The following is a 26,753-nucleotide window of genomic DNA, read 5'->3' on the forward strand; positions in this document are numbered from 1 at the left end:
GTATCGCCTGAAATTTTATGGAACAATTTGTATGCTGGGAAAGTTTTAATCTCACAACATGAGTGTGTGCTAACTTGCTGTAACTACTTATTCATGATGACTTCAACATAACAAAGGCATGACAGTAGTTGTAGGAAAGAACAGCAGCAGCTTAGGCAGACAAAACTGCATTGGGGGAATGCCCAACCCAGTCCCTTCCACACAAACTTCAAAATGCTCATCAATTATTGGCTGCTGTTATATGGCCACAGCACCACTATAAGCATTAACAGCATGTTATTATTTGACAAATTTTGATCAAATTAAGACCTTATACGTTGCTCTAAATTTGAGATCAATTTAATTTTTGCACCACGTATAACATGTAAAAGGTACTTGCTGACAAGCATTTTACAGTTGATCAGTATAGTACTGACTTACATACAGATCTAGATGTACAAGGACTGGGATCAAACTACTTCAACTCTCATTTTCAGTTAGTTTGGTCGTATATGTGATGTAGAATTACCTGGTCAGCCTTTCCAACAACACTGTTCAGAATTACTCCTTGTATGGAAACGACTGCTATAATTGACAATCAATGTGACTGTGAGTTCTTGATGGAACAGGTAACTCTTACAAGCAAACACAATGCCATCTAGATTTCACAACCTTTCATGTCACACAACATAATGCGTAGATTAAAACTCAAGAAAATGCAAAAAGGTATGAGTTTAATGAGATGGGACCCAGATAAAATGCAAGAACCAGAGGATGCAGAGTGATAAAAAGGGAGCATTACGGAACAACTGACAAAACAGGGGAAATAAATACAGTAGAGGAAGAATGGTTAGCTCTGAGAGATGAAATAGTGAAGGCAGCAGAAGATCAAGAAGATAAAAAGACAAGGGATGATAGAAATCCTTGGGTAACAGAAGAGATATTGAATTTAATTGATGAAAGGAGAAAATGAAAAAATGCACTCAATGAAGCAGGCAAAAAGGAATAAAAACGTCTCAAAATGAGATCGACAGGAAGTGCAAAATGGCTAAGCAGGGAAGGCTTGGTGGCCATATGTAAGGATGTACAGGCTTATCTCATTAGGGGTAAGATAGATACTGCCTGAAGGAAAACTAGAGAGACCTTTGGAGAAAAGAGAACCACTTGTATGAATATCAAGAGCTCAGATGAAAAGCCAGTTCTAAGCAAAGAAGGGAAAGCAGAAAGGTGGAAGGAGTATATAGAGGGTCTGTGCAAGGACGATGTGCTCGAGGGCAGTATTATGGAAATGGAAGAGGACATAGATGAATATGAAATGGGAGATATGATACAGCATGAAGAATTTGACAGATCACTGAAAGACCTGAGTTGAAACAAGGCCCCAGGAGTAGACAACATTCCATTAGAACTACTGATTGCCTTGGGACAGCCAGCCATGACAGAACTGTACTATGTGGTGGTCAGGATGTATAAGACAGGCGAAATACCCTCAGACTTCAAGAAGACTATAATAATTCCAATCCCAACAAAAACGGGTGTTGAGAGGTGTGAAAATTACTATCAGTTTAATAAGTCATGGCTGCAAAATATTAACACTAATTCTTTACAGACGAATTGAAAAACTGGTAAAAGATCAGTTTGGATTCCGTGGAAATGATGGAACACGCGAGGCAATACTGATCCTAGTATTTGTAGACTTAGAGAAAGCTTTTGACAATGTGGACTGGAATACTTTCTTTCAAATTCTGAAGGTGGTGAGGACAAAACAAAGGGAGCAAAAGGCTATTTACAATTTGTACAGAAGCCAGATGGAAGTTACAAGAGTTGAGGGGAACGAAAGGAAGCAGTGATTGAGAAGGGAGTGAGACAGGGTTGTAGGCTATCGCCGATGTTATTCAATCTGTATTTTGAGCAAGCAGTAAAGGAGAGGAAAGAAAAATTTGGAGTAGGAATCAAAATCATTGGAGAAGAAATAAAAACCTAGAGGTTTGCCGATGACACTTTAATTCTGTCAGGGACAGCAAAGGACTTGGAAGAGCTGTTGAATGGAATGGGCAATGTCTTGAAAGGAGGATATAAGATGAATACCAACAAAAGCAAAATGAGGATAAAAGGAAAATGAGGATAATGGAATGTAGTTGAATTAAATCAAGCAATGCTGAGGGAATTAGATTAGGAAATGGGACACTTAAAGTAGCAGATGAGTTTTGCGCTATTTGGGGAGCAAAATAACTGACGATGGTTGCAGTAGAGAGGATATAAAATGTAGACTGGCTATGGCAAGAAAATCTTTTCTGAAGAAGAGAGATTTGTTAATATCAAGTATAGATTTAAGTGTCAGGAAGTCTTTCCTGAAAGTATTTGTATGGAGTGAAACAAGGGTGATAAATAGTTTACACAAGGAGAGAATAGAAACTTTTGAAGTGTGGTGTTAAAGAAGAAGGCTGAAGATTAGATGGGTGTATCATGTAACTAATGAGGAGGTACTGAATAGAATGTGGGACAAGAGGAATTTGTGGCAAGGCTTGACTAGAAGAAGCAATTGTTTGGTAGAACACGTTCTAAGATATCAAGAATCGCCAATTTATTATTGGAGGGAAGCGTGGAGGGTAAAAAACATAGAGGGAGACCAAGAGATGAATACACTAAGCAGATTCAGAAGGGTGTAGGTTGCAGTAGTTACTCAGAGATGGAGAAGCTTGCACAGGATAGAGTAGCATGGAGAGTTGCATCAAACCAGTCTTTGGATTGAAGACCATAACAACAACAACAAGAACAATAACAACAGATGTACTACTAGAAAAATACTTTGAATACCAAAGATACTTAAACCTGGTCATGGGAAATGAAAAGTTGTGCAACAGATGTGAAAATGAGTTTTCCTGCAACGAGGTCATTTCATTACAAAAAAAAGGAGTTGTACCAGCAGGGTAATTTATATTATGATTATTAAAACATATTTAATTTTAAAGTTGCTTTATCTGAATGAACAATTGTCTGTCAAAAAAACTTCTCTTTTACTGTATGCAACATGTGGCAGTGTAGATCCAGTTAGTTTTTTTTTTTTTTTTTTTGTTTAGGGGAATAACATTGGGTAAGATGACTTCGTTACATTGTGTAGGTTCTTTAAGGATACTTTCACCAGATATCTTGTTCCTTAAATTAGTATGAAATTTCCCAAATTATTTCGTAATGTTAAGACATTGGTGGCTTAGTTAAACTTTCAGAAAGAAACAAATCTGATACTAATCCGAGAACTGGTATGCTTACCTGGATCAACAGCATTGTTTTCTGCACACTGTGAATGAGAAGTGTCACATTCATGTGCTGGCTGTTCCACGATGGACACAAACCGGATGCCATCAGAATCCTCTACACATTGTTCCATATCTGTCTGTGAAGCCTGATGGACCATCACAACTTCACTTTCACTGGGTGCAAGACCTCCTGGCTCATCCTGCAGTGGACATGTGCTTGTGCCCTTATCCTCTCTGAAATTGCTTCCTTCTGTTACTTGAGAAGTATGCCTCATGGAACTAACACCATTGCTACTTTTAACATCTGAACAGATTTTTTCACATTTTGGAACATCTGAAGTGTCAACTGGAGTTTCAGAACATCTCTCTGCCTCATCATCTTTTCTGATGTGTGTTTCTTTTTGCGTACTCTTTACAGTTTCAGCACAAGCATCTCTTTGTCTAGCTAACACATCCTAAAAAAAAGTCATGTAGTATCACAATCATGTACAAGTAGGAACAATATTTACTCCAATTTTATTCAAATGACTATTAAGAATGTACATAGTACTTACACCTAAATCACTAATGCCTTTACCATCAGCTTCAGTTCTTAATGTATCTGTCTGAGGTCCAATGCTTGAAATCACCTCTACACCTTCAACGGCTGATCCGGCCACTTTTGAGTCATTTTGTCTGACTGGATCAGTTTTTGCCTGATGGGCATCTTCATTATCTGCTGTATGCACTTCAACAATATCTGTGGACAATTCTGGTACAGTGGTGCTGTTTACATTGGATGATGTTTCCTGAGTGCCCACAGGTGATACCTTCACAGAGACAGTTTCTTCCTGCTTTACAGCTTCCACAGAGGATGAACTTGGTCCTTGCACTGTTCGCTCAAATTTGTTGACTACGGGAATATTACGAGCCTACATGGAAAAAAAAGAAAAACATAAACAGTGACTTGAAGTCAATACTGTGACACACTGGTTCAACAAAGGACTTTCAGACTGTGTAATACACATATAGTGACAAACAAATGGGCACCATGAGCAATTTCAAATCATAGCTTTGAAAATTTTACCTTTCCTGGAGAGGACTTCCGTACTTCCCATGCATAAGATGTTGGCCGTTGAGGAGGTGGTGTGTTTTCATATTCCCACTTCAGTTTGAACCATTCAATTAAGTTATGGAAATCACGTGTGTAGTTGTCAAGGACAAGAATAACCTCCTGAAAATTTTCAGAGCATGCAGATACTGCAATAATCTATACAACATTAAGAGTCATGTAAGATAACAGACAAAATCATTTTCGGAACAGAAAATTTTCACATGTACTGATGCTTACCAATTTGAAATTCTCTGTTCTTTTCTTCAGGTCGAATACGCCATTTAAAGCAAATAATAAATTACGTGTAACATGAGCGAAAATAAATTACTTCTAGACTGATCAATAGTTATATCTAGCTACAGTATCACGAAGATTATTTGTAATATTACATAACAGGTGTGATATTTACAACCTTCATTGTATTCTGCCGTCCAGTTGAATAACTACACACAATTTTTAAAACATAAGATATTACCACAAAAAATTCATATAATTGGATGGTCCTATATGCTGAAAACATCGAAGAACGAATCTCAAGTAAAAGCAGTGAATAACGCTTCTACTTTAAACGGTGTGATATTCGGCATCAATGTATCAAAAAATTTCAGAGAGTCATTTTGTACTACACAGTGAAAGATTCAGTCTTGAAACTGAAATACTTTCTTCTGTGAGGAAATAAAAGTACGTTTCACCAAATTCATGAGTAGCATAAGTACTAATATATTAATTTCCATTATTTTTGAGGTTCACTGAGGTCAGGCACTAAGCATTTGCTGCTAGATAAAGTTGTTTCCTATGTTTTTCAATGTGTTACAATCTTCAATATAATAGAAGGAAACATTCCATGTGGGAAAAATTATATATAAAAACAAAGATGAGGTGACTTACCGAACGAAAGCGCTGGCAGGTCGATAGACACACAAACAAACAACATTGTTTGTGTGTCTATCGACCTGCCAGCGCTTTCGTTCGGTAAGTCACCTCATCTTTGTTTTTATATGTTACAATCTTCAGTTATACACACCTACAGTGCTCCTCCAAGTTGTTCAATAACAACATCTACACACCTCCCATTAAACATTCTTATCTCTTGGAATCCAGATAAGAACTTCCTTAGTCTATATACCACCCACTTGTTTCATTACTAGTCTTTTCATTACTAGCCAATCCCCTCCCTCATTTTCAATTCAGTCACTGTACAACTGACCTAAATGTAACAACTTGTCATTTTACACTCAAATTACACATTCATATATGTCATACAAAGTTGTTCTCTTTGTTGTTGAAGTTCATCTACAATATAGGCAAACATTACCATGACATGAAAGTCATTCAGATGTTTACCACTAATACTTCTTTATTTTCCCAGTTAAGTAACATGAAAACTTCCTCTAGAATTACTAAAGCATCTGTTCCAGTATCAACTTCAATGTCAACATATAGCTTTATCTCACAATTTATTCTAATGTTCAGTTCAAGTACAATCAATTTCAAGGCTATTTAGTCTCATCATCAGGAATAATTTTTCACTGTAGAAGAATCCTGGCTTGAAATTAATGGAAACAACTGTACTGATATCTTGAATTGCCTTGGTTACTACCAACAAGTTTTTCAGAGCAGCCAACATCATCGTCAATAGCACACAGAACACAAGTTACATTCCCATAAATTAAAGAAGAAACTCTTTGCGTACAGTACTGAAAGCTAAGGAACCGGAAACAAATGAGTATTAGTCCAAAGTCAAACAACACCTTCCGACAGCTATCGAAACAGCTCCTCCCATCAGCCATCATGATGAGAGTCTTCTTAAAGTAATAGTTAATACCAAAAACAAACAATAGGAAGTCCAGGTTAGAATATCAACAATAATGAAAAGGATAGAGTGCTACTCACAGTAAAGATGATAAGTTGAGTTGCACACAGGCACAATGAAATAGAATGATACACATTCAGCTTTTGGCCAAAGCCTTCTTCAGAAAGGAGAAAACAAACAAACAAACAAACACACACACACACACACACACACACACACACACACACACAAAAGCATGCACACACACCTTACACACGCATGACCACTGTCTCCATCTCCTCTCATCAGACTGCAACTGTCACGTTGAATGAAACCATGTTACATTCAGTTGTAAGTTGTGCCACAAGGTGGTCCACTTTACTTTTGGTCACAGTTTGGCAGTGGCCATTCATTCTGGTGGACAGCTGGTTGGTAGTCATACCAGTATAGTGTTGTGCAATGATTGCATCACAGCCAGTATATCACATGCCTGCTTTCACAGGTGACCCAGCCTTTGATGAGGTAGGATAAGCCTATGACAGGACTGGAATAGGAAGTGCAGAGCAAATGGATTGGGTAGGACTTGCACCTGGGTCTTTTCACAGGGATATGATATCTGTGGAAAGGGAAGGGTGGTGGCACAGTGATGAACTACAGTCCTGTGGAGGTTGGGTGGGTAAACCACTTTAGTAGGGTGGGAAGGATCTTAGGTTAGATTTCCCTCATTTCATGGAAAAATCATAGATAATCACTGCCCTCAAGGGGGATGTGGTTCAGTTGTTCCAGTGCAGTATGGTATTGGGTGACGAAGGGGCACCTCCTTGTATCTGGTTCTTGAGGATGGTGGGAAGATTGGAGGTGTATGGTGGTTGGTGGGTTTAATGTGGACAGATGTGTGAATGGAACCATCAGAGAGGAGGAGGTCAACATCCAGAAAGTTGGTACGCTGGGTTGAGGATGACCAGGTGAAGCGGATGGGAGAGAAGGTGTTGAGAATGTGTAGGAGTGCAGATAGGGTGTCTTCTTCCTAAGCTGGTTGGCACAGGAGGATGGAATTTTGTGCCCATAGCTGTGCTGGAGATTTTTATTTGTATATCTTCCCTTGAAAGGAGAAGTAGTTGTTTGCTAGGCTAAAGTTAGTAAGAGGTGTGAGTTATGGAGGTAGTGGGTTTGGAGCCTGAAGGATATTGGGAATGGTAGTGTTCAATAATGCCAATACTATGGGCATGAAGGATGCTGGTGTACAGGGACATGGCATCAACAATGATGAGTGGGGATCCAGGAAGTACATGGCCTGGAATGGTGGAAAGATGGTGAAGGAAGTGGTTGGTGTCTTTGACATGGGAGGCTAGATCAGGTAACTGGTTGGAGATGTTGGGCAACGAGGGCTGAAATTCTTCAATGGGGGCAGAATAAACAGCTATGAGGCACCCAGGATTGTTGGGTTTGTGCATTTCGGCGAGCATGTAGAAGTGGCTGTGTGGGGTGTCAATGGTGAGAGGAGGAAGTGGGTTTGGAGAGAGGTGTTAGCTAGGGCCTAAGGCTTTAAGCATGGATTGGAGGTTTTGTTGAATTTCTGGGATGAGATCACTCTGAAGGAAGATTAGGGTTTAATGTCCCATTGACATCAAGGCCATTAGAGATGGAGCAAATGCTTGGAAAGTTTCAAGGATAGGGAAGGATATCGGCCATTCTTTCCAAAGGAATCATCCCATCACCTGCCTAGAGTGATTTAGGAAATCACAGAAAACCAAAATCTAGATGACCAAATGTGGATTTGACCAGTCATCCTCTTGAATGCAAGTCCAATGTGCTAACCATTGTGCCACCTCACTCGGTGAGGTCACTCTGGCAGAGTTTACAGGTGGAGGAGTCGGACAGTTGGCAGAGGCATTGCATGACTTCTCCACCTACAAACTCTGCCAGAAAGATACCATCCCCAAAGTCCAACATAACCTCCAATCCCTGCTTACAGCTTTAGGCCCCAGCTAGGGCCTCTCTCCGAACTCACTTCCCTCCTCTCACCTACGACACCCCACAGACCCACTTCTACATGCTTCCCGATATCCACAAACCCAACAATCCTGGATGCCTCATTGTAGATGGTTATTATGCCCTCACTTAAAGAATTTCAGCCCTCACTGACCAACGCCTCCAACCAACAGCCAGAGATCTAGTGTCCCACATCAAAGATAGCATCCACTTCCTTCACTTCTACATGCTGTTCCCATCCCTTTATCTGCTGAATCCTTAATCATCACTGTTGATTCTACTTCCCTAAACACAAATATCCATAATGCCCATTGTCTTGTTACCACTGAACACAACCTCTTCCAAAATTCATCAGGCTCCAAATCCACTACCTCATTCCTCTTACACTTTACTAACTTCATCCTAACACACGTCTACTTCTGAAGGGAAGGTCTACAAAAAAATCTGCAGCACAGCCAAGGGTATCTGCATGGCAACCTCCTATGCCAACCTGTTTATTGACCATCTAAAGAAAACCATCCTAGCCCCCTAAAACCTCAAACCTCTGATGTAGTTCAAGTTCATTATAATACCTTCATGATTTGGACTCGGGGCCAAACACCCTGTCCTCATTCTTTCCCAACTTTTGTCCTATCCTCTCCATCTGGTTCTCAACCCAGTGTGGTACACTCCTGGATATTAACCAACTCCTGTCAGATGGCTCCAACCATTCCACATGAAACCAACCAACCACCAAGAGTACCTGCATTTTGACAGCTGCCATCTCTACCACACTAAAAATACCCTCCCATACAGCCTCGCTATCTGGGTAAAGTGTATCTGCAGTGACAAAAACTCTGTTGCCCAGTATGCTGAAGGCCTCACACAGGGGTTCACAGACAGGCATTACCCCCAGACCTAGTCCGAAAACAGATTTCCTGTGCCATATCCCCACACAACTCCAATCTTCCCACCACCATCCCAAGAACCAGCTACAAGGATCCACCTCCTTCTTCACCCCATATCATCCTGGTTTGGAACAACAGAACCAAATTTTCTGCCATCCCTATGGTCCTGCCCAATCCACCAATCCAACACTTCCTATTCCCGCCCTGTCACAGGCTTATCCTACCCCATCAGAAGCTGGGCCACCCTAAAAGCAGCACGCCATTTACCAGCTCCACTGCTATCACCGCACGGCCTTATATACAGGCATGACTACCAACCAGCTGTCCACGAGGATGAGTGCCACTGCCAAATTGTGGAAAAGAGCAGAGTGGGACACCCTGTAACACAACATGCAATCGAACGTAACATGCTCGATTTCAAGGGCTGCTTCACAGCTCAGAACATCTGGATATTCCCCTCCACCAGCAGCTTTTCTGAACTTCACAGATGGGAGTTATCCTGACAATTCTTCATTCTCAAAATCATCCCCTCCTCAACCTATCCTACAGTAACCTACTGCCCACACTCTCCACCAAACAGTTTCCACCCTCTCTATCCTATCGTCTCCTCCCAATTCACATACCCTCTCCTGCTGTTCTCTGCAAATGCACCCACTGGTCTTCTCCCCTTCTCTGCTCCTCTCCTTTTCCACTCGCCCTTCCCTCCCCACTATACACATTCAAGGCAGACTTGACATGTTTGTCTCCCCTCAGGGATGAATGTTCAAGGAGTCAAATTGCTATCTGTGGATACTCACAAAAGTAAAGCGAAAAATAATGTTAGTATATTTCATCAAAATATTGGGGGATTGAAGAGTAAAATTGATAAGCTTCTGCTTTGTTTAGAAGATACAGAAACTGAGATTGTAATAGATGTACTATGCCTGTCTGAGCATCACATTGTCACTGATATGCAAAAGGTTAGCATCAATGGGTACAAATTAGCTGCACTTGTAAGTAGAGATAATATGATGAGAGGAGGAGTTGCCATATATGTCAAAAGCTTCCACAGTGTAAAAAATTTAGAAACTAAAAAATGTAGAGCAACATATGGAAGCATGTGCCACTGAACTTAAACTAAATGATGGCACTTCCATAATTGTAACAGTGTATAGGTCCTCCTCAGGAAATTTCCAGCTATTTCTAGAAAACTTGGATGCTTTGTTGTGCTATCTGTCACACAGGGGGAAGCAAATTATCATTTGTGGGGATTTCAAAGTTGATTCCCTGAAAGAGTGTAATAGGAAGAATGACCTTGTAGTATTACTCAGTTCTTTCAATTTGAGCTCCGTCATTGATTTTCCTACTCGGATAACAAAGAACAGCAGTACATTGATAGATAACTTTTTATAGACCAAGATAAGTTTAAGGACATAAATGCTTATCCTGTCGAGAATGGTCTTTCAGATCATGGTGCACAGCTAGTTACAGTACACGACATAGCTCCATGCAGTATATCAAATCAGACTTTCAAAGCAGTGCATTCAATTAACAATATAAATATTGCAAACTTTAGGGAAAGCCTACAGCAGCTAGACTGGCATGAAGTGTATAAGGAACCCAATGCAAACTTGAAATATAACTTATTTCACAATACATTTTAAGGGTATTTGAAAATTGTTTTCCCAAGGAAATAGTTAAACATAATTCCAAGAAAACATATAAAGAACCTTGGCTAACTAAAGGAATAAGAATATCTTGCAACCGTAAAAGAGAACTGTATCTAACAGCAAGAGGGAGTTGTTCAATATTATAAAAACTATTGTGCGGTACTAAGAAAAGTTATTAAAAACTCCAGAAGCATGTGTATCATGTCCGAGATCAGTAACTCTGATAATAAAATTAAAGCAATTTGGAATATTATTGAAAGGGAAACAGGGCAACCAAGAGCACAGGAAGACTTTAGTGCCATAAAACTGAATGACAAGTGTACTAACAAACAATCAGAAATTGAAAATATTTTCAATAACCATTTTTAAATGTTGTGGAGAAAATAGGATCTAGATCTTCACTAGAAGAGGCAAGGCTACTAATAGAAGAGGCCATACCTGTGCAGTTTGAAACAACTGTAATTCCACCAACCTCTCCCTCTGAAATCAGTAAAATAATAAACTCACTGAAAAGTAAAAGCTCTTACGGAATTGATGGCATTTCCAGCAAGGTACTTAAAGCTTGTTCCCACAGATAAGTAGGATTCTCAGCCACGTATGTAATAGCTCTTTGGAGCAGGGTGTTTTCCCCGATAGACTGAAATATGCCATTGTCAAACCATTGGATAAAAAGGGGGATACGTCGGATGTCAACAACTACTGCCCAATCTCTCTTCTGACAGCTCTATCAAAAATTTTTGAGAAAGTAATGTATTCAAGAGTAGCCTCCCATATTTGTAAAAATAAAGTACTAACAAAATATCAGTTTGGTTTTCAGAAAGGCTTTTCAACAGAAAATGCTATATACGCTTTCACGGATCAAATATTAAATGCTCTGAATAACCGGACATCACCCATTGGTATTTTTTGTGATTTCTCAAAGGCCTTTGATTGTGTAAATCATGGAATTCTTTTAGATAAGCTAAATCATTATGGTTTGAGGGGGGCAGTGCACAAATGGTTTAATTCATACTTAACTGGAAGAATGCAGAAAGTTGAAGTAAGTGGTTCATGTAATGTTACAACAACAGCTGATTCCTCAAACTGGGGGGCTACCAAGTACGGGGTCCCACACAGTTCAGTCTTAGGTCGTTTACTGTTCTTGATATACATTAATGACTTACCATTCCACATTGATGAAGATGCAAAGTTAGTTCTTTTTGCTGATGATACAAGTATAGTAATAACATCCAAAAACCAAGAACTAAGTGATGTAATTGTAAATGATGTTTTTCACAAAATTATTAAGTGGTTCTCAGCAAATGGACTCTCTTTAAATTTTGATAAAACACAGTATATACAGTTCTGTACAGTAAATGGCACAACTCCAGTAATAAATATAGACTTTGAACAGAAGTCTGTAGCTAAGGTAGAATTTTCAAAATTTTTAGGTGTGTCCATTGATGAGAGGTTAAACTGGAAGCAACACATTGATGGTCTGCTGAAACATCTGAGTTCAGCTACATATGCTATTAGGGTTATTGCAAATTTTGGCGATAAGAATCTCAGTAAATTAGCTTACTATGCCTACTTTCATTCACTGCTTTCGTATGGCATCATATTCTGGGGTAATTCATCATTGAGTAGAAAAGTATTCATTGCTCAGACACGTGTAATCAGGTCATCCTACAGACATCTATTTAAGGATCTAGGGATCCTCACAGTAACCTCACAGTATATATATTCACTTATGAAATTTGTTGTTAATAATCCAACCCAGTTCAAAAGTAATAGCAGTGTGCATAGCTATAACACCAGGAGAAAGGATGATCTTCTCTATGCAGGGTTAAATCTGACTTTGGCACAGAAAGGGGTAAATTATGCTGCCACAAAAGTCTTTGGTCACCTACCAAACAGCATCAAAAGCCTGACAGATAGCCAACTAACATTTAAAAATAAATTAAAAGAATTTCTAGATGACAACTACTACTACTCATTGGCTGAATTTTTAGATATAAATTAAGGAGGGGGGGGAGACACTTAAACATTAGTGTCATGCAATATTTTGTGTAATGTAATATCTTGTACAGACATCTTTTATTAACCTGACACATTCCACATCATTACGAAGTGTCGTATTCATGATCTATGGAACAAGTATTCATCTAATCTGACAAAACTACACATGTGAGATTACCAGGGAAGGTGACTGGAGGAAATACAAAAACTCAATCAATATACTTGTGCAGATCTTAACTGTACAGGCAAACTGGTGCATGACTGTTGAGGTAGGTCAAATCTATACACAGGTAAACAATGGGATGACATCACAAAATTAAAAAGTGTGCATCAACAATTTTATCGAAATCTACTACAGTGAGCTGTTAACTGTGAAGATTATAATGTTTGTAACACGAAACAAGAGCTGTATTCAAAACTGAAGAACCCGGAGGGGAAAAAAAAAAAAAAAAATTCTGCCAACAGATTGTGATTCTAAAATAAACAACATTAGAAACAATTATTAGATGCTTTTCTCATAACAGTACTCTGTTTCTCAAAAAGTGTAAAAATGAGTGAAAAGAGCTTCAAATACATTGTACCAATCTACCATACATAATATGCCTATTTTGGAACATCTTATAGCTCTTGCACCAAGCTGATATGTAAAAGCGTTTGCTTTTTCTTCCATTATCATTTGCACCTCATGACAATTTTTTCTTCATTTAAAACAGTCTTAGTATCTTTAAGGTATCATCTGTTAAGGCCATGGCAAACTAATAAACTGACTGGTTACCTGAAAGGTTTATCTATATGGTTCTAACTGCCTATGTGTAGCTGGCTTAATGAAAGCTGCAGCATTAACATGCATATTCTTCGGTATAATGATCCATTGAATCAATGGGCTGTTTCTCCAAGACTATTCGCACATATGTAATTGAAACATCGTCAAAAGCTTTCTCAAAATCTATGAATACCAGATACAACAGTGATTGCTCTGTTCAATTTAATTCATAACCTGCAAATGACAGACTCAGCTGTAACCAGTTCTGAAGTCATGTGGTTTCTTTGAAAGGTTAAAATCTGTTATTTTCTGTCAAGATGTTGGTAATAATTTCAGTGAAAATCCTGTACATTACAGAAAGGAGGCTGATGTGTGTAGAAAGTTTTGCACGTCTGCCTCTTTTTGTGTGAAGAGGGGTAGAATAGCTTCAGTTTGGGGAAACTTTCTTCTTTCACAAATATTCTTTAAAGAAGGACACCAAGGAACGAGACAAGTCATTGTTTCGTGCACTTGATGTGTAAGATTTCAACAAGAATGAGTGTATAATTTATTCTGGATCATCGTCACATATGACTTCAATAAAGGGATGGCTTCAAGCTTTTGCACCAGAAAATTGCAAACAAAAAACTGAAGTGAGATGGCCATGTTGAATTAAAAAGTGAAGGGAAAGGAACCGTTATTGGCAGTTCATAATATATCTTCAATCGGATAATATAACAATGAAAATAATCTATTTTTGACGAGGACAGTCCAAAAAATTCCAGAACATTCATAATTTTGTGCCAATGGTGTTTTGGAGCATTATGCTGTTGGCATCCCTGCACACACCTGTGTTTAATGTGTAACTGCAGGAAGTTTCATTATTGTATGTTTGTTAGGTGTTGTTCAGTGCTGTATTGAGTGGAACGTTGTGTCACACAGTTTGCGAATATTGAAATGCCAGAGAGGAACACCATCCCTGCATTAAATTTTGTGTGAAACTGAAGAAAACTGAGAAAATCATTACAGAGAGACACCAAATGATGCAGGAAGCCTGTGGTGATGAGTACTTAAGCTATACTCTTTCTTACAAATGGTTCAAACGGTTTAAAAATGGCAAGATGGAAGTTAAAGATGACCCTCATTCCAGACACCCTTCGATGTCTACTGAAAATGCTCATGTTACAAACATCAACAAAATTGAATGTGCCAATCAAAGACTGACTGTCCGAGAGATTGCAGAAGCATGTTAACATTTCAGTTGGATCATGTCATGAAATCCTGACACACTATCTTGGAATGCATCATGTTGCCGCCAAGTTCATCCCACACCTCATGAGTCAAGACCCCAAGGAGCTGCACATCGCAATCAGTGAAGAGCTTCTGGATCACACAAATGAGAACAAGATGTTCCTTAAGAGAATCATAAATGGTGATGAGACATGGGTCTACGGATACAATACTGAGACCAAGGATCAATCTTCCCAATGGGTTTGGAAAGGTTCTCAAAGGCCAAAGAAAGCTCGTCAGGTCAGGTCAAATGTCAAAGACATAGTTTGATAGTTTTCTTTGACTTTGAAGGATTATTTCATCATGAATTCATGGCACAGTGACAAACTATTAATCAATGGTACTATCGAGACATGTTGCGATGCCTGCAAGAAAATGTGAGAAGGAAACAGCTTGAAATGTGGCAAGATAATTCATGGATCTTGCATCATGATAACACACCCGCCCACTCATCCCTGTTGGTGCGTGAGTGTTTCACAGAAAACAAAATCACTGTGCTGTCTCGACCTCTCCAGAACTGACCCATGTAGACACATTTCAGAAGTTGAAAACCCCATAGAAAGGACGAAGATTTTTAATGATAGAAAAACTAAAAGAAAATTCGTAGACAGCGCTTCACACAATCTAGCAAGAGGCATACCAAGGCTGTTTCTGGGAGTGGAAACAGCACTGGGAGCAGTATATAAATTGTGGATGAGAGTATTTCAAAGGAGATGACACACAATAAGTAAAGATTACTCGCAGAAAAGCTTTGTGGACAAAGTTCCAGAATTTTTTGAACAGACCTCTTATAATGTAATTGAACAGATAAAAAACATCTACTCACCAAGCAGCAGCAGGCGAACACACATATAAAAAAAGAAGTTTGCTGGCAGTCTGGCTTCAGCTGGTAGAGGCTGCACTCGTGTGTGTGAGTGGCATGTGTGTGTGTGTGGGGGGGGGGGGAGGGTCTATTTTCAATGAAGGCCTTGTTGGCTGATAGCTCACTTTCTGACAGTCTTTTTGTTATGTCTACCTGCGACTCAGCATCTCTGTTATATGGTGAGTACCAACTATCCTTTTCATAATACTTTTACATTCCGTTCTGGATTTTCCATTATTTCATATAAAGAAACAGTTTTATAAATGCAAGCTTTCAGAGCCTTTTAGTTCTCAGGTTTTCAAATCTCAACTGGTGCAGTCCCCAACAATCAGTCTCTTTGTCTTATCCCATCCTGTAAGTCTCCTCTGATCTGGGATTAAAACTAAACTGCGCCCAAACAGACCATGAAGGCCCAATGGTACCGACTGGTTACCATGTCATCCTCTGCCCACAGGAGTCACTGGATGTGGGTATGGAGGGGCACTCCCAGCCATATGTCAGTTTACAAGACCATGACCTGGTGTTCTGGGTGACTTTTCCTAACTCTGCACCTTTTCCTAAACCTCTCTAGTCTTTTCCTTCACCCCTCTTCCTTTCCCTTCAACCCTTCTGCCAGGAGAAGGAGCCATTGGTTCCAAAAGCTTACTTAAAACCTTTTTTTAAATGTGTGTTCTCCCGCCACCACCTGGTGAGCAGATTTTTTATCTATCCAATTCAATCAGATAATGTTATTCTTGCCTGTGCCTTAGCCATCAATTTGTTGTCAGTTTCTGCCCTGCTTATGTAATGCATAAAGTCTGTGTTCAACAGAGATTGATGTAAGATGTCCAAACAGAATGATCTACTTTATTTTGGATCATAGTAAAAATATTCATCCTATATCTGTTCAGCATACTATAGATGTGTGTACTGGTGCGTGATAATACCAAAAAGACATTTTTATTTTCTCAAGGATAAATATCAAATATTTGATTTTTTTCTGTACTTTTAGAACTTTGGCAGAAAATAATGTTGGTGCAGACATCAAAACTGTTACATCAGACAATGGCACTGAGTTTATGAATTCTTAAGTTTGTTTCATTTTGCAAAAAAACAATGGGGTACAGCTCAGAATAGTGTGCCCTACAGTTCAGAAAAGAATTGTATTGTGGAAATAATTAACAGAATAATCTGTGAGCTGCCATAGGATACGTTATTTGATCCTGTTTTGCCTAAGCAATATTGAGCAGAGGCGTGCAAAACAGCTGTTTACATTCAGAACCATGTTTCTCGCAGAGTGCTTAAAGGTAAGACTTCACAGGAGTTACAGAAGGGTAGAGTATCTTCTTTGAACTCTTTAAAAGTATTTGGTTGCTGAGCCCTTTTCCATATACCAGATCAAAACAGAACAAAACAGAATGCCAAGGCTAAGGAACACATTTTTGTACATTATGATAAAATGATTAAAGGTTACAGACTAACTGATTCACCAAGAAAATTGTAAAAGGTAGGAGTGTTATTTTTCTGGAGAATGGCTGCATGACTGCCAGTATCAGGTCACCAGCTGTAAGTGAAAATTACTGTGTGTTCTGCCCAAATGAGCAACATGCCGAGGAAGGCACGGCAGAGGAAGTAGCAGAAGTCAGCAGTGTTGGTAGTGACAATGCAGACACCTATCATAATCCAGACTACATGTCAGATACCCAGTCAGTCACAGACAGAGGAGACTGAGATGCTGCCAATCTACCCTGATGCTCCAAAAGATTACAAGTCAGAAGGTCAGCCCTTGTACCCAAAAGCAAGGAGTACCTACATTTTGTCAAATATTTAGTGAATGGTTTTCCCAGTTTAGGAGAAGATTCTTTGAACCTGCGAGATACCATGTCGAGGCGTTACAGGAGAGACTGTATAAGGATCATGAAAGAGGATGTAAAAAACCATGAAAGAGAAACGAAAATGTTTCCAGAACAATGATGTTTGGGTACTTGCGGACTCACGAAAGAGTAAAAGTATCATAGACAAGTGGGTATTTAAGCTGAAAAGGAATGCAAACTGTGCAGCTATTGAGCTAGACATTTTGCTAAGTGATTAACTCAAACAGTTGATATATATTACGATGAAACCTTTCTGTCATGTGCAGATTGTAGTACTCTATCATTATTTTTGTTGTTGATATCGATCTTAAGGTTAATCATTTTGATACCAAAACTGCTTCTGTCAAAAGATAAAGTATACAAACCCAAGTCCATTTATGGTTTAAAAACTTCAGCCAAACAGTGGATTGAAGAGACAAAAGGTGTACTTTTATCCGAGGTTATGTTGTGAGAACTGATGCAGACCATGCATTCATTACAAGGCCAGGTAAACATTTGTAATTGTTGCTTTGTATGTTGATTATTATGTCTTTTGTAACAACAATGTGATGGAAGACAAGCAGTATTAGAGATTAGCTGAGCATTTTGAAGTTTAAGCTCTAGGAGAAACAAAGTCCTGTCTAGGTACGTATATCATTAGAAACTGGAAGGAAAGTAATTTAAAATTTGTGCAGAAGAGTTATACTTCAGATGTGCTGAAATGCTTTATGTTCAATTGTAGCCCTATAGGAACAACAATGGATGCTGAACTAAAGCTTTGAGATGTGAAAGATGATGAGATTCATATGCTATACCAAGAATTTGTGGGATGTTTGTTGCATATCAGTACTAATAAAAGATCTAACATATCTTATGCAGCAAGCATTTTAAGTGTAATTGTTAAGTTCACTAGTGTGCATTCGCAGGCAGAAAAAAGAGCAAGCTGGTATCTCAAGGATACTATTAACTATGGCATTGTATTTAGCAAAGGGGATTTTAAATATCTGAAAATAACTGGTTCTGTTGACTCAAATTTGTAGATGATTTATTACTGAGTTATCACAATAAGTGAATAGTTTTCTCTTAGGAAAAAATATAACTTCCTCAGAGAACAAGACACTGGGGAATGATGCCATGCCAACTACTGAAGATGAATATACAGCTTTAAATTCTTCAGCCAAACAGGCAGTAGATATGAGATGGCTGATAAGGTAACAGTTTTAAACAATAAGCTTCAAAATCCTGAAATCATTTTCCATGATAATCAGAGTTACATTAGGCTGGCAGCAAATCTTGTGCTTCATTCTAGATTGGAACATGTTTGTCTGATAAAATATTCTTTAGCACAATGTGCGAAAGAAGTCAGATGTCATTAAGTATTTGCAACCAAAGAAAATTCTTGCTGATGTATTAACTATAACACTCACTAGGGATCATGAAATTGTCGTCAGATTAATTGGTAGTGTTGTTGCATTTGTAATCTGGTACCTTATTTTACATCTGTCATAATAATCTACTATATTTGTGTTGTTCTTTTTCGTCTGTATATATGATATAATGCTGATTTGACAATACTAGTATTATGATTGATGTAATTGTTATTTACACATACTATCATAATCATAAGCACTTTCTACATTACCCATTAAAAATCTTTCTATCTTCTCACACCCTATCAAAGGCATTTACAAATACTTGTTTTTAATGTAATGTATTCCATCAAGTTCCTACTATAATTTGGTTGAAATTTTTGCCTTCTCTCAAACAGCTGCATTGTTCTGTGAGAGATCCACTTTTCTTTTGCTTTCTTTACATTCTCAACAACTGCTGCTATTTGCATAAGTACCTTTGTTAAATAACTACTCCATCTGCCTATTACTGTAGGATTTTTCCAAGGCACTGAACTTCTTGCTTAGTTTAATCTCCTCCCTTTTCTTGTATAAATTCCTATAGTCTACCTTTCTGACCTCCTAGCTGACAAGCCTGTTATTTCTAGCTTTGTATCTATTTTTATTCTGCTTCTTGCAAGTCTATAATAACTTTTAATTTGAAAGTGTGCTGCCAAATGCCGTAAAACTGAAGGGTTTGGTGGGAAATAGTTCAGTACAGAGTGGTGGTGGTTGTTGCGGTGGTGGTGGTGGTGGTGGTGGTGGTGGTGGTGGCCTTCAGTCCAGAGACTGATTTGACACAGCTCTCCATGATACTCTATCCTGTGCAAGCTCCTTCATCTCCGAGTAGCTACTGCATCTACATCCTTCTGAATCTGCTTAGTGTATTCATCTCTTGGTCTCCCTCTACGATTTTAACCTCGACACATCCATCCAATACAAATTGGTGATCCCTTGATGCCTCAGAACGTGCCCTACCAACCGATCCATTCTTCTAGTCAAATTGTGACACAAATTCCCCTTCTCCCCAATTCTATTCAGTATCACCTCATTAGTTACGTAACCTACCCATCTAATCTTCGGTATTCTTGTATAGCAACACGTTTCAAATGCTTCTATTCTTTTCTTGCCTGAAATATTTATTGTCCATGTTTCACTTCCATACATAGCTACACTCCATACAAATATTTTCAAGAAAGGACTTCCTGAACTTAAATTTATACTCAATGTTAACGAATCTCTCTTCTTCCGTAACGCTTTTCTTGCCATACCCAGTCTACATTTTATATCCTCTCTGCTTCAACCATCATCAGTTATTTTGTTTCCCAAATAGCAAAACTCATCTACTACATTAAGTGCCTCATTTTCCAATCTAATTCCCTCAGCATCACCTGATATAATTCGACTATCTTCCACAAACGTCACATTGCTTTTGTTGATGTTCATCTTATACGCTTCATCCAAGACACTGTCCTTTCCATTCAACTGCTCTTCCAAGTCCTTTGCTGTGTCTGACAGAATTACAATGTCATTGGTAAATCTCAAAGTTTTTATTTCTTCTCCATGGATTTTGATTCCTACTCCAATTTTTTTCTTTTGTTTTCTTGATGGTTTGGTCAATATTGAGATTGAATAACATCAGGGATAGGCTACAATCCTGTCTCACTTCCTTCTCAACACTGCTTCCCATTTGTGCCCCCTCGAATCTTATAACTGTTATCTGGCTTCCATACAAATTGTAAATAGCCTTTTGCTCCATGTATTTTATCCCTGCCACCTTCAAAATCTGAAAGAAAGAATGCCAGTCAACATTGTCAAAAGCTTTCTCTATGTCTACAAATGCTAGAAACATAAGTTTGCCTTTCCTTAACCTATTTTTTAAGATAAGACGTAGGGTCAGTATTGCCTCACGTGTTCCAACATTTGTACGGAATCCAAACTGATCTTCCCCGAGGTCAGCTTCTACCAGTTTTTCCATTCATCTATAAAGAATTCATGTTAGTATTTTGCAGCCATGACTTATTAAACTGATAGTTCGGTAATTTTCACACCTGCCAACACCTGCTTTCTTTGGGATTGTAATTATTATACTCTTCTTGAAGTCTGGGGGTATTTTGCCTGTCTCATACATCTTGCTCACCAAATGGAAGAGTTTTGTCATGGCTGGTTCACCCAAGGATATGACTAATTGTAATGGAACTATCAACTTAGGTCTTTCAGTGCTCTGTCAAATTCTTCACGCAGTATTGTGTCTCCCATTTCATCTTCATCTATGTCCTCTTCCATTTCCATACTATTTCCCTCATGTATATTGCCCTTGTACAGACCCTCTATACACTCCTTCCACCTTTCTGCTTCCCCTTCTTTGCTTAGGACTGGTTTCCCATCTGAGCTCTTGACATTCATACAAGTGGTTCTCTTTTCTCCAAAGGTTTCTTTAATTCTCCTGTAGGCAGTATCTACCTTACCCATATATGCTTCTACATCCTTCATTTACCCTCTAGTCATTCCTGTTTAGCCATTCTGCACTTCCCGTCGATCTCATTTTTGTGAAGTTTGTATTCCTTTTCACCTGCTTCATTTACTGCATTCTTATACTTTCTCCTTTCACCAATTAAATTCGATATCTCTTCTATTGCTGAAGAATTTATACTAGCCCTTGTCGTTTTACCTACATAATCCTCTGCAGCCTTCACTATTTCATTTCTCAGAGCTACCCATTCTTCTTCTACTGTATTTCTTTCCTCTGTTCTTGTCAATTGATCCCTGATGTTCCCTTTGAAACTCTCTACAACCTCCAGTTCTTTCAGTTTATCCAGGTCCCATCTCATTAAATTTCCACCTTTTTGCTGTTTCTTCAGTTTTAATCTGCAGTTCGTAACGAATAAATCGTGGTCAGAGTCCAGATCTGCTCCTGAAAATTTCTTTCGATTTAAAACCTGGTTCCTAAACCTCTGTCTTACCATTATGTAATTTGTCTGAAAACTTCCAGTGTCTCCAGGCCTCTTCCACATATACAACCTTCTTTCACGATTCTTAAACCAAATGTTAGCTATGATTAAGTTGTGCTCTGTGCAAAATTCTATCAGGCAGCCTCTTTCATTCTTTACCCCCAGTCCAAATTCACCTACTATATTAAATTTTCATCTCCTTTAACTACCTGAATAATTTTTTTATCGCATCGCAGCGTGGACAGTAAAAATCATAGAGGGAGACCAATAGATGAATACACTAAACAGATATAGAAGGATGTAGGTTGCAGTAGGTACTGGGAGATGAAGAAGGTTGCACAGGATAGAGTAGCATAGAGAGCTGCATCAAACCAGTCGCAGGACTGAAGACCACAACAACAACAACAACAACAACACATTCCTTCAGTCTCTTCATCATCTGCGGATATAGTTGGCATATAAAGTTGTACTTCCATGGTACTGTGGTTTGTCTGGCCTCTCAACAGACACCCTTTCATTGTGGTTGCACCCATGGGATGGCTATCTCTATTGCCAAGGCATGCAAGCTTCTCCACCAATAGCGAGGTCCATGGTTCATGGGGGGCAGGGGGAAGGAAGGAAGGAATGGTATGATCACAAAATTTTTTCTGTTTTTTGAATGCACCACATGCTGGTAAGAAGTAGTTACCTATGTACTACTGGAAAGCACTGTCTACTATATAAATTGCTTTGTTTTACTGTACTTATGTTCTTGTTCTTGAATGTAACCAAAATATAATGTGCAATAACACACACATCGTGCATATATAGGCTCATCTCATTCCACATGAATCAAAATCAATTGCGTGAAACATCTGTAGAATATTAAATTAACTAACTCAATAAAGTGTCAAACCAATATTGTGAATGATCTGTAATGATCATGGTGCTATAATATTGTCACATTGCAACCAGAAAAAAGTCTAATCCAAAAGCCGAGTAGACAATGATATAAAACAGCACTGAAAGCATGTCTATTATGAATATCGACATACATGCAGAACAGAACAGAACAAAACTCCTGGATGGAGAATGCAGCTGTTCACAAAAACATTGAATGTTCCACAATATACAAAATTTACAAAAATAAAAAATTTTGGTAATCTTCTAGAACTGATAAAAACAAAACAACAAATAATTGCTGGTGGTCAGCTTTGAAATGGCAACCCACAGCACATCACCCAGTGGCACTAATCCTTATAACCTACTGCAAGCAAGACAGCATGTAGCATTACTTCCTCTCCTTAGGAAATAGCAACATGCTGTTGCAGAGGTTTTCATTAGAGCTAACTGCAATACCCTGGGTCTAGGCCTTGTCAATGTCCTTCTGTATGACAGCGCTGGCAGATCCTTGTATTCTGGTCATATGGTCACACCCTCTTCACTATGACAAGCATCCGGGGTAAAATTGAAGCTTCATGAGTATTGAGCATGTCTTCAGTTTGCTTGGACGTAAAGCCCTAATCTTTGTTCTTCACTTCAGAACTGTAGTAGGTCTTCATACAGAAGAAATCTCTGTGCTTTTGTTTTCTTGATGACAGGTCATAATCCTCGACTTCATTTGTGACGTCCAGCAAGTGACAAAGGATATGATATGGCCCAAAGTAGAGCCTTAGTAACTTTCCCAACAGTTTCACTTTTCACACAGGCATAAAAATTCATACATCTCCCAGGCTGTGTCTCATTGCTCTATGCTTGATGTTACAGTCTCTTGGTCATTCTCCTGGCCAGCCATGACCTGTATGCAAATGACCTGTCTTGGTGACGACAAGCATTAGATTTTACAGAAAAGGTAGCCCCTGATTTGACTACTACCCAAATAGACTAGTCATTGCTAATTATATCAATGAGATATCCTGACATCTTGTTGACTATCATCCATGGAAGATTTTCATGTGTGGTGGCTTCAACTCCATAGCTGTTTATTTCATTTAGTTTTCCTGAATTCAGTGGGTAGGCGAGTGGCTGATGCTTCTGTATGGAGATAGGGAATGGCTAGTGCAGGTTGGGGAGCAACCTCGTCCTACAGGTGGACTATAATTGTCTGCAGTTAACTGGCGTGAACAAAACTGCTGTGATTATTGATATCTGGCAACACAGTAGTTGTCGAAGACTTATATTATGGCTCTGAGCACTATGGGACTCAACTGCTGAGGTCATTAGTCCCCTAGAACTTAGAACCAGTTAAACCTAACTAACCTAAGGACATCACAAACATCCATGCCCGAGGCAGGATTCGAACCTGCGACCGTAGCGGTCTTGCGGTTCCAGACTGCAGCGCCTTTAACCGCACGGCCACTTCGGCCGGCAGACTTATATTATTTCTCTACAGTAATGTAGAGGACATCCACAGTGGAAACATACTAGCATTTCCCTCTGCCCTTCAAATGTCTGTTCTTTTGTGGAGTATTATACTTTGTGGAGGATTTGGTTGTATCTGTTTTGATTGGAGGCTGGATTGTCATTTGACAGCTGCTCTCCTGCATATACAGACCATGGAATCCATATTTGTATTCCACCCGCTGTCAATAAAGGTGACAGCTTTTATGTTGCCTATTAGTAGCCATGGTGATGTAGAGGTTTAAAGTACGCGGTGTCTCCACCAAAAAATGTCATGTCAGAACCAAAATCAGGTCCAAACCCAAAAGAAGGATCATTGCTGAAGTATGACATTTATCACTGAAAGCAAATTTATTAAGATCACTAAAAGACATAACAGAATTGAACTACTGGACAGAGAGTGTAGCTACTTATACAAACACTGAATATTCCAGAATATATTAACATCAAAAATTTCAAGAACCTTCCAGCAATGATAAATATTAAATGACAAAATAACTGTGCATGATTGGGTTGGAACTGGCAACCCAAAACGCACCAGCCAGGATTGCTAACCACTATAACACACTACATACAGCATGGCTCGCAGCTGTATGAATAATGTGACGAATCAAAAGCTGTAGTTGGACAGGACAAACTTTCAAGAACTAGACTCAGGCTTCTGGGATTACAAACTGGTGAAAGTAATGGTTGGTTGTTGTTGTTGTTGTTTGCAGTCTTTTTGTCTCATCAAACTTCTACCTCCTATCTCTAAATTTACCTCATATTTCAAAAACTACCACCATCTTTTTGTCATCTTTGATTCCACTAGCCTAAACACAGTATTCCTCCATATATATTACTCTCTTCGTGCTTTCAAAGCTTCTAGGACCTCTGACATTGTGATCCAATCAATTTATTCCATTGGTTCTGTATGTAATTGTTAATATATGAAAACAAAGTTCAGTCACGAAAACAAACTATGAGGCAGAATTGTTGGCCAGTACTTACCTTCAGAAGATGAAATGTGTATTATTGTCATGTGACATATATAAAAGACAATATAACACACTACCTAGCTTTCAGAACTGTTAGTTCCTTTATTGGAGAGGAAAGAGGAATAAGTAGGGGATGGTTAAAAAAGAAGGGCATGTCAGTTATAACCCAGGACAAGGTAGACCCACATATAGAGATCTACCCTTCCTTTTGCACAACCTACAACCTTTCCCTTTGCCCTCTATGATGAAGGACCTAATAGTTCTGAAAACTAGGTAACATGTAATTTCTATATGGGTCTAATTACAGTGTAACTTCTATATGGGTCTAATTACAGTGTTACACATTTCACCTCCTGAAGTAAGTCCTGGTCAGAAATTCTCTCTCAATTTTTAATTGTTAAGCTGTCAGCACGTGGGACGAGGCAGCTAATGTTGACGTGCACACATCACGAGAGAGAGTGCCATTGGCACGCAGCATGAGTTGGTTGACGTGATTTTGCACCCTCAGCGCTCTCATCAGTGGTTGTCAGATTTATGTGGCTCACAAACCACACAGTTTGTTCATAAAAATGAATGCGTGTGGAATTCCTATCTTAGCTCTAATAAAATGAACATTACCTTTCCTGGCTGTATGCTAGTCATGTTGTTCTCTCTGTGGTATACATAAATAAAAATTTTGATATCCATGAACACGTAATAAGGCAGGAATGGAAGATGCATGATCACTCGGGAAAGACATCAGCTAATAAAACCTCACCAAATCAAACACACTCACTTTCGACAGAGCACACTCATATTTACATAACATCAAATATTACAGAAATTATTTCTATTAATTTCGTATGAAACTCCCACAGCCTTTTGGAAAATGCAAAGGTGAAAAATACATTTGGATAAAGCAGGACACAAACCCATGTCCAATCTACTGCTGGTTCTCTGACGTAGTGCCAACAACGCTAAGCTGAAATGCATATTATGTGTCTTTTTTTTTTTATTCTGTGAAATGTTTTTGATTTTTAGTTATATAATAAATCATAATGACATATTTTCATGAATCTTAAATGAGTCATTGCTTTAAAACGGCTTACTCTCACTATACACGAGTTATGATGTGAAACTAACTAAAAACGAAAATTCTTTAACCAGCAATATGACTTTTCCAGTCATTTTATTATAACAACTCTTAACAATAATGATTCATCTTGAGACATTCTACATGCTGGTGCTTAGAAACAGCATATATTCACAGGGTGTAACATAACATAAAACCCATTAAATATGGGGTTCTACTGAATACAAGTACGGTATGGCATCTTGCTTTCTGCTTGTGATGTAGGGAGTGGTCTTGCTTCCCACTGGTTCAACTTTACATGGCACATTGCCAAAATATTGTAGAACTTACTTTGTGTTTCACATGACGAAACGGCTTCTCAACGAGAAATAGCACGAAATGACGTCAAAAAACTAGTTGAGCGTCACACCAACATTAGCTAACTCGCCCCATGGGCCAACAGCATTAGTATGGTTTTTATTACGTTTTTAACACACAAATGTACTCTACCTTACACTCAGAAACACTCTCATCAGTTTCACATGTCTGATATATCTCATCAACAGCTCTCTGAAGATTTCCAAATAAAAATGCCCAATATCTTGCTTGAAGTTCTGCAACAAAATATCAAAAG

At 38.7% G+C, this 26,753-nt stretch overlaps 1 protein-coding gene across 5 annotated transcripts in view; it reads right to left on the bottom strand.

Annotated features, from left to right (window-relative positions):
- LOC124615778 (S phase cyclin A-associated protein in the endoplasmic reticulum) overlaps nucleotides 1-26,753 on the bottom strand; it is a 590,398-nt gene that overhangs the window by 535,756 nt on the left and 27,889 nt on the right. For all 5 annotated transcript variants that reach the window (XM_047143880.1, XM_047143883.1, XM_047143882.1 and 2 more), the window contains 4 exons: nucleotides 26,630-26,733; nucleotides 4,303-4,449; nucleotides 3,791-4,147; nucleotides 3,250-3,691 (listed from right to left, as the gene is read on the bottom strand). In XM_047143880.1, coding sequence (XP_046999836.1) covers nucleotides 3,250-3,691; nucleotides 3,791-4,147; nucleotides 4,303-4,449; nucleotides 26,630-26,733 — 1,050 coding nt within the window. The remainder of the gene's footprint in view (nucleotides 1-3,249; nucleotides 3,692-3,790; nucleotides 4,148-4,302; nucleotides 4,450-26,629; nucleotides 26,734-26,753) is intronic.

This window comes from Schistocerca americana, chromosome 5 (genome assembly GCF_021461395.2).
Source record: "Schistocerca americana isolate TAMUIC-IGC-003095 chromosome 5, iqSchAmer2.1, whole genome shotgun sequence".
In the NCBI taxonomy this organism is placed as follows: domain Eukaryota; kingdom Metazoa; phylum Arthropoda; class Insecta; order Orthoptera; family Acrididae; genus Schistocerca; species Schistocerca americana.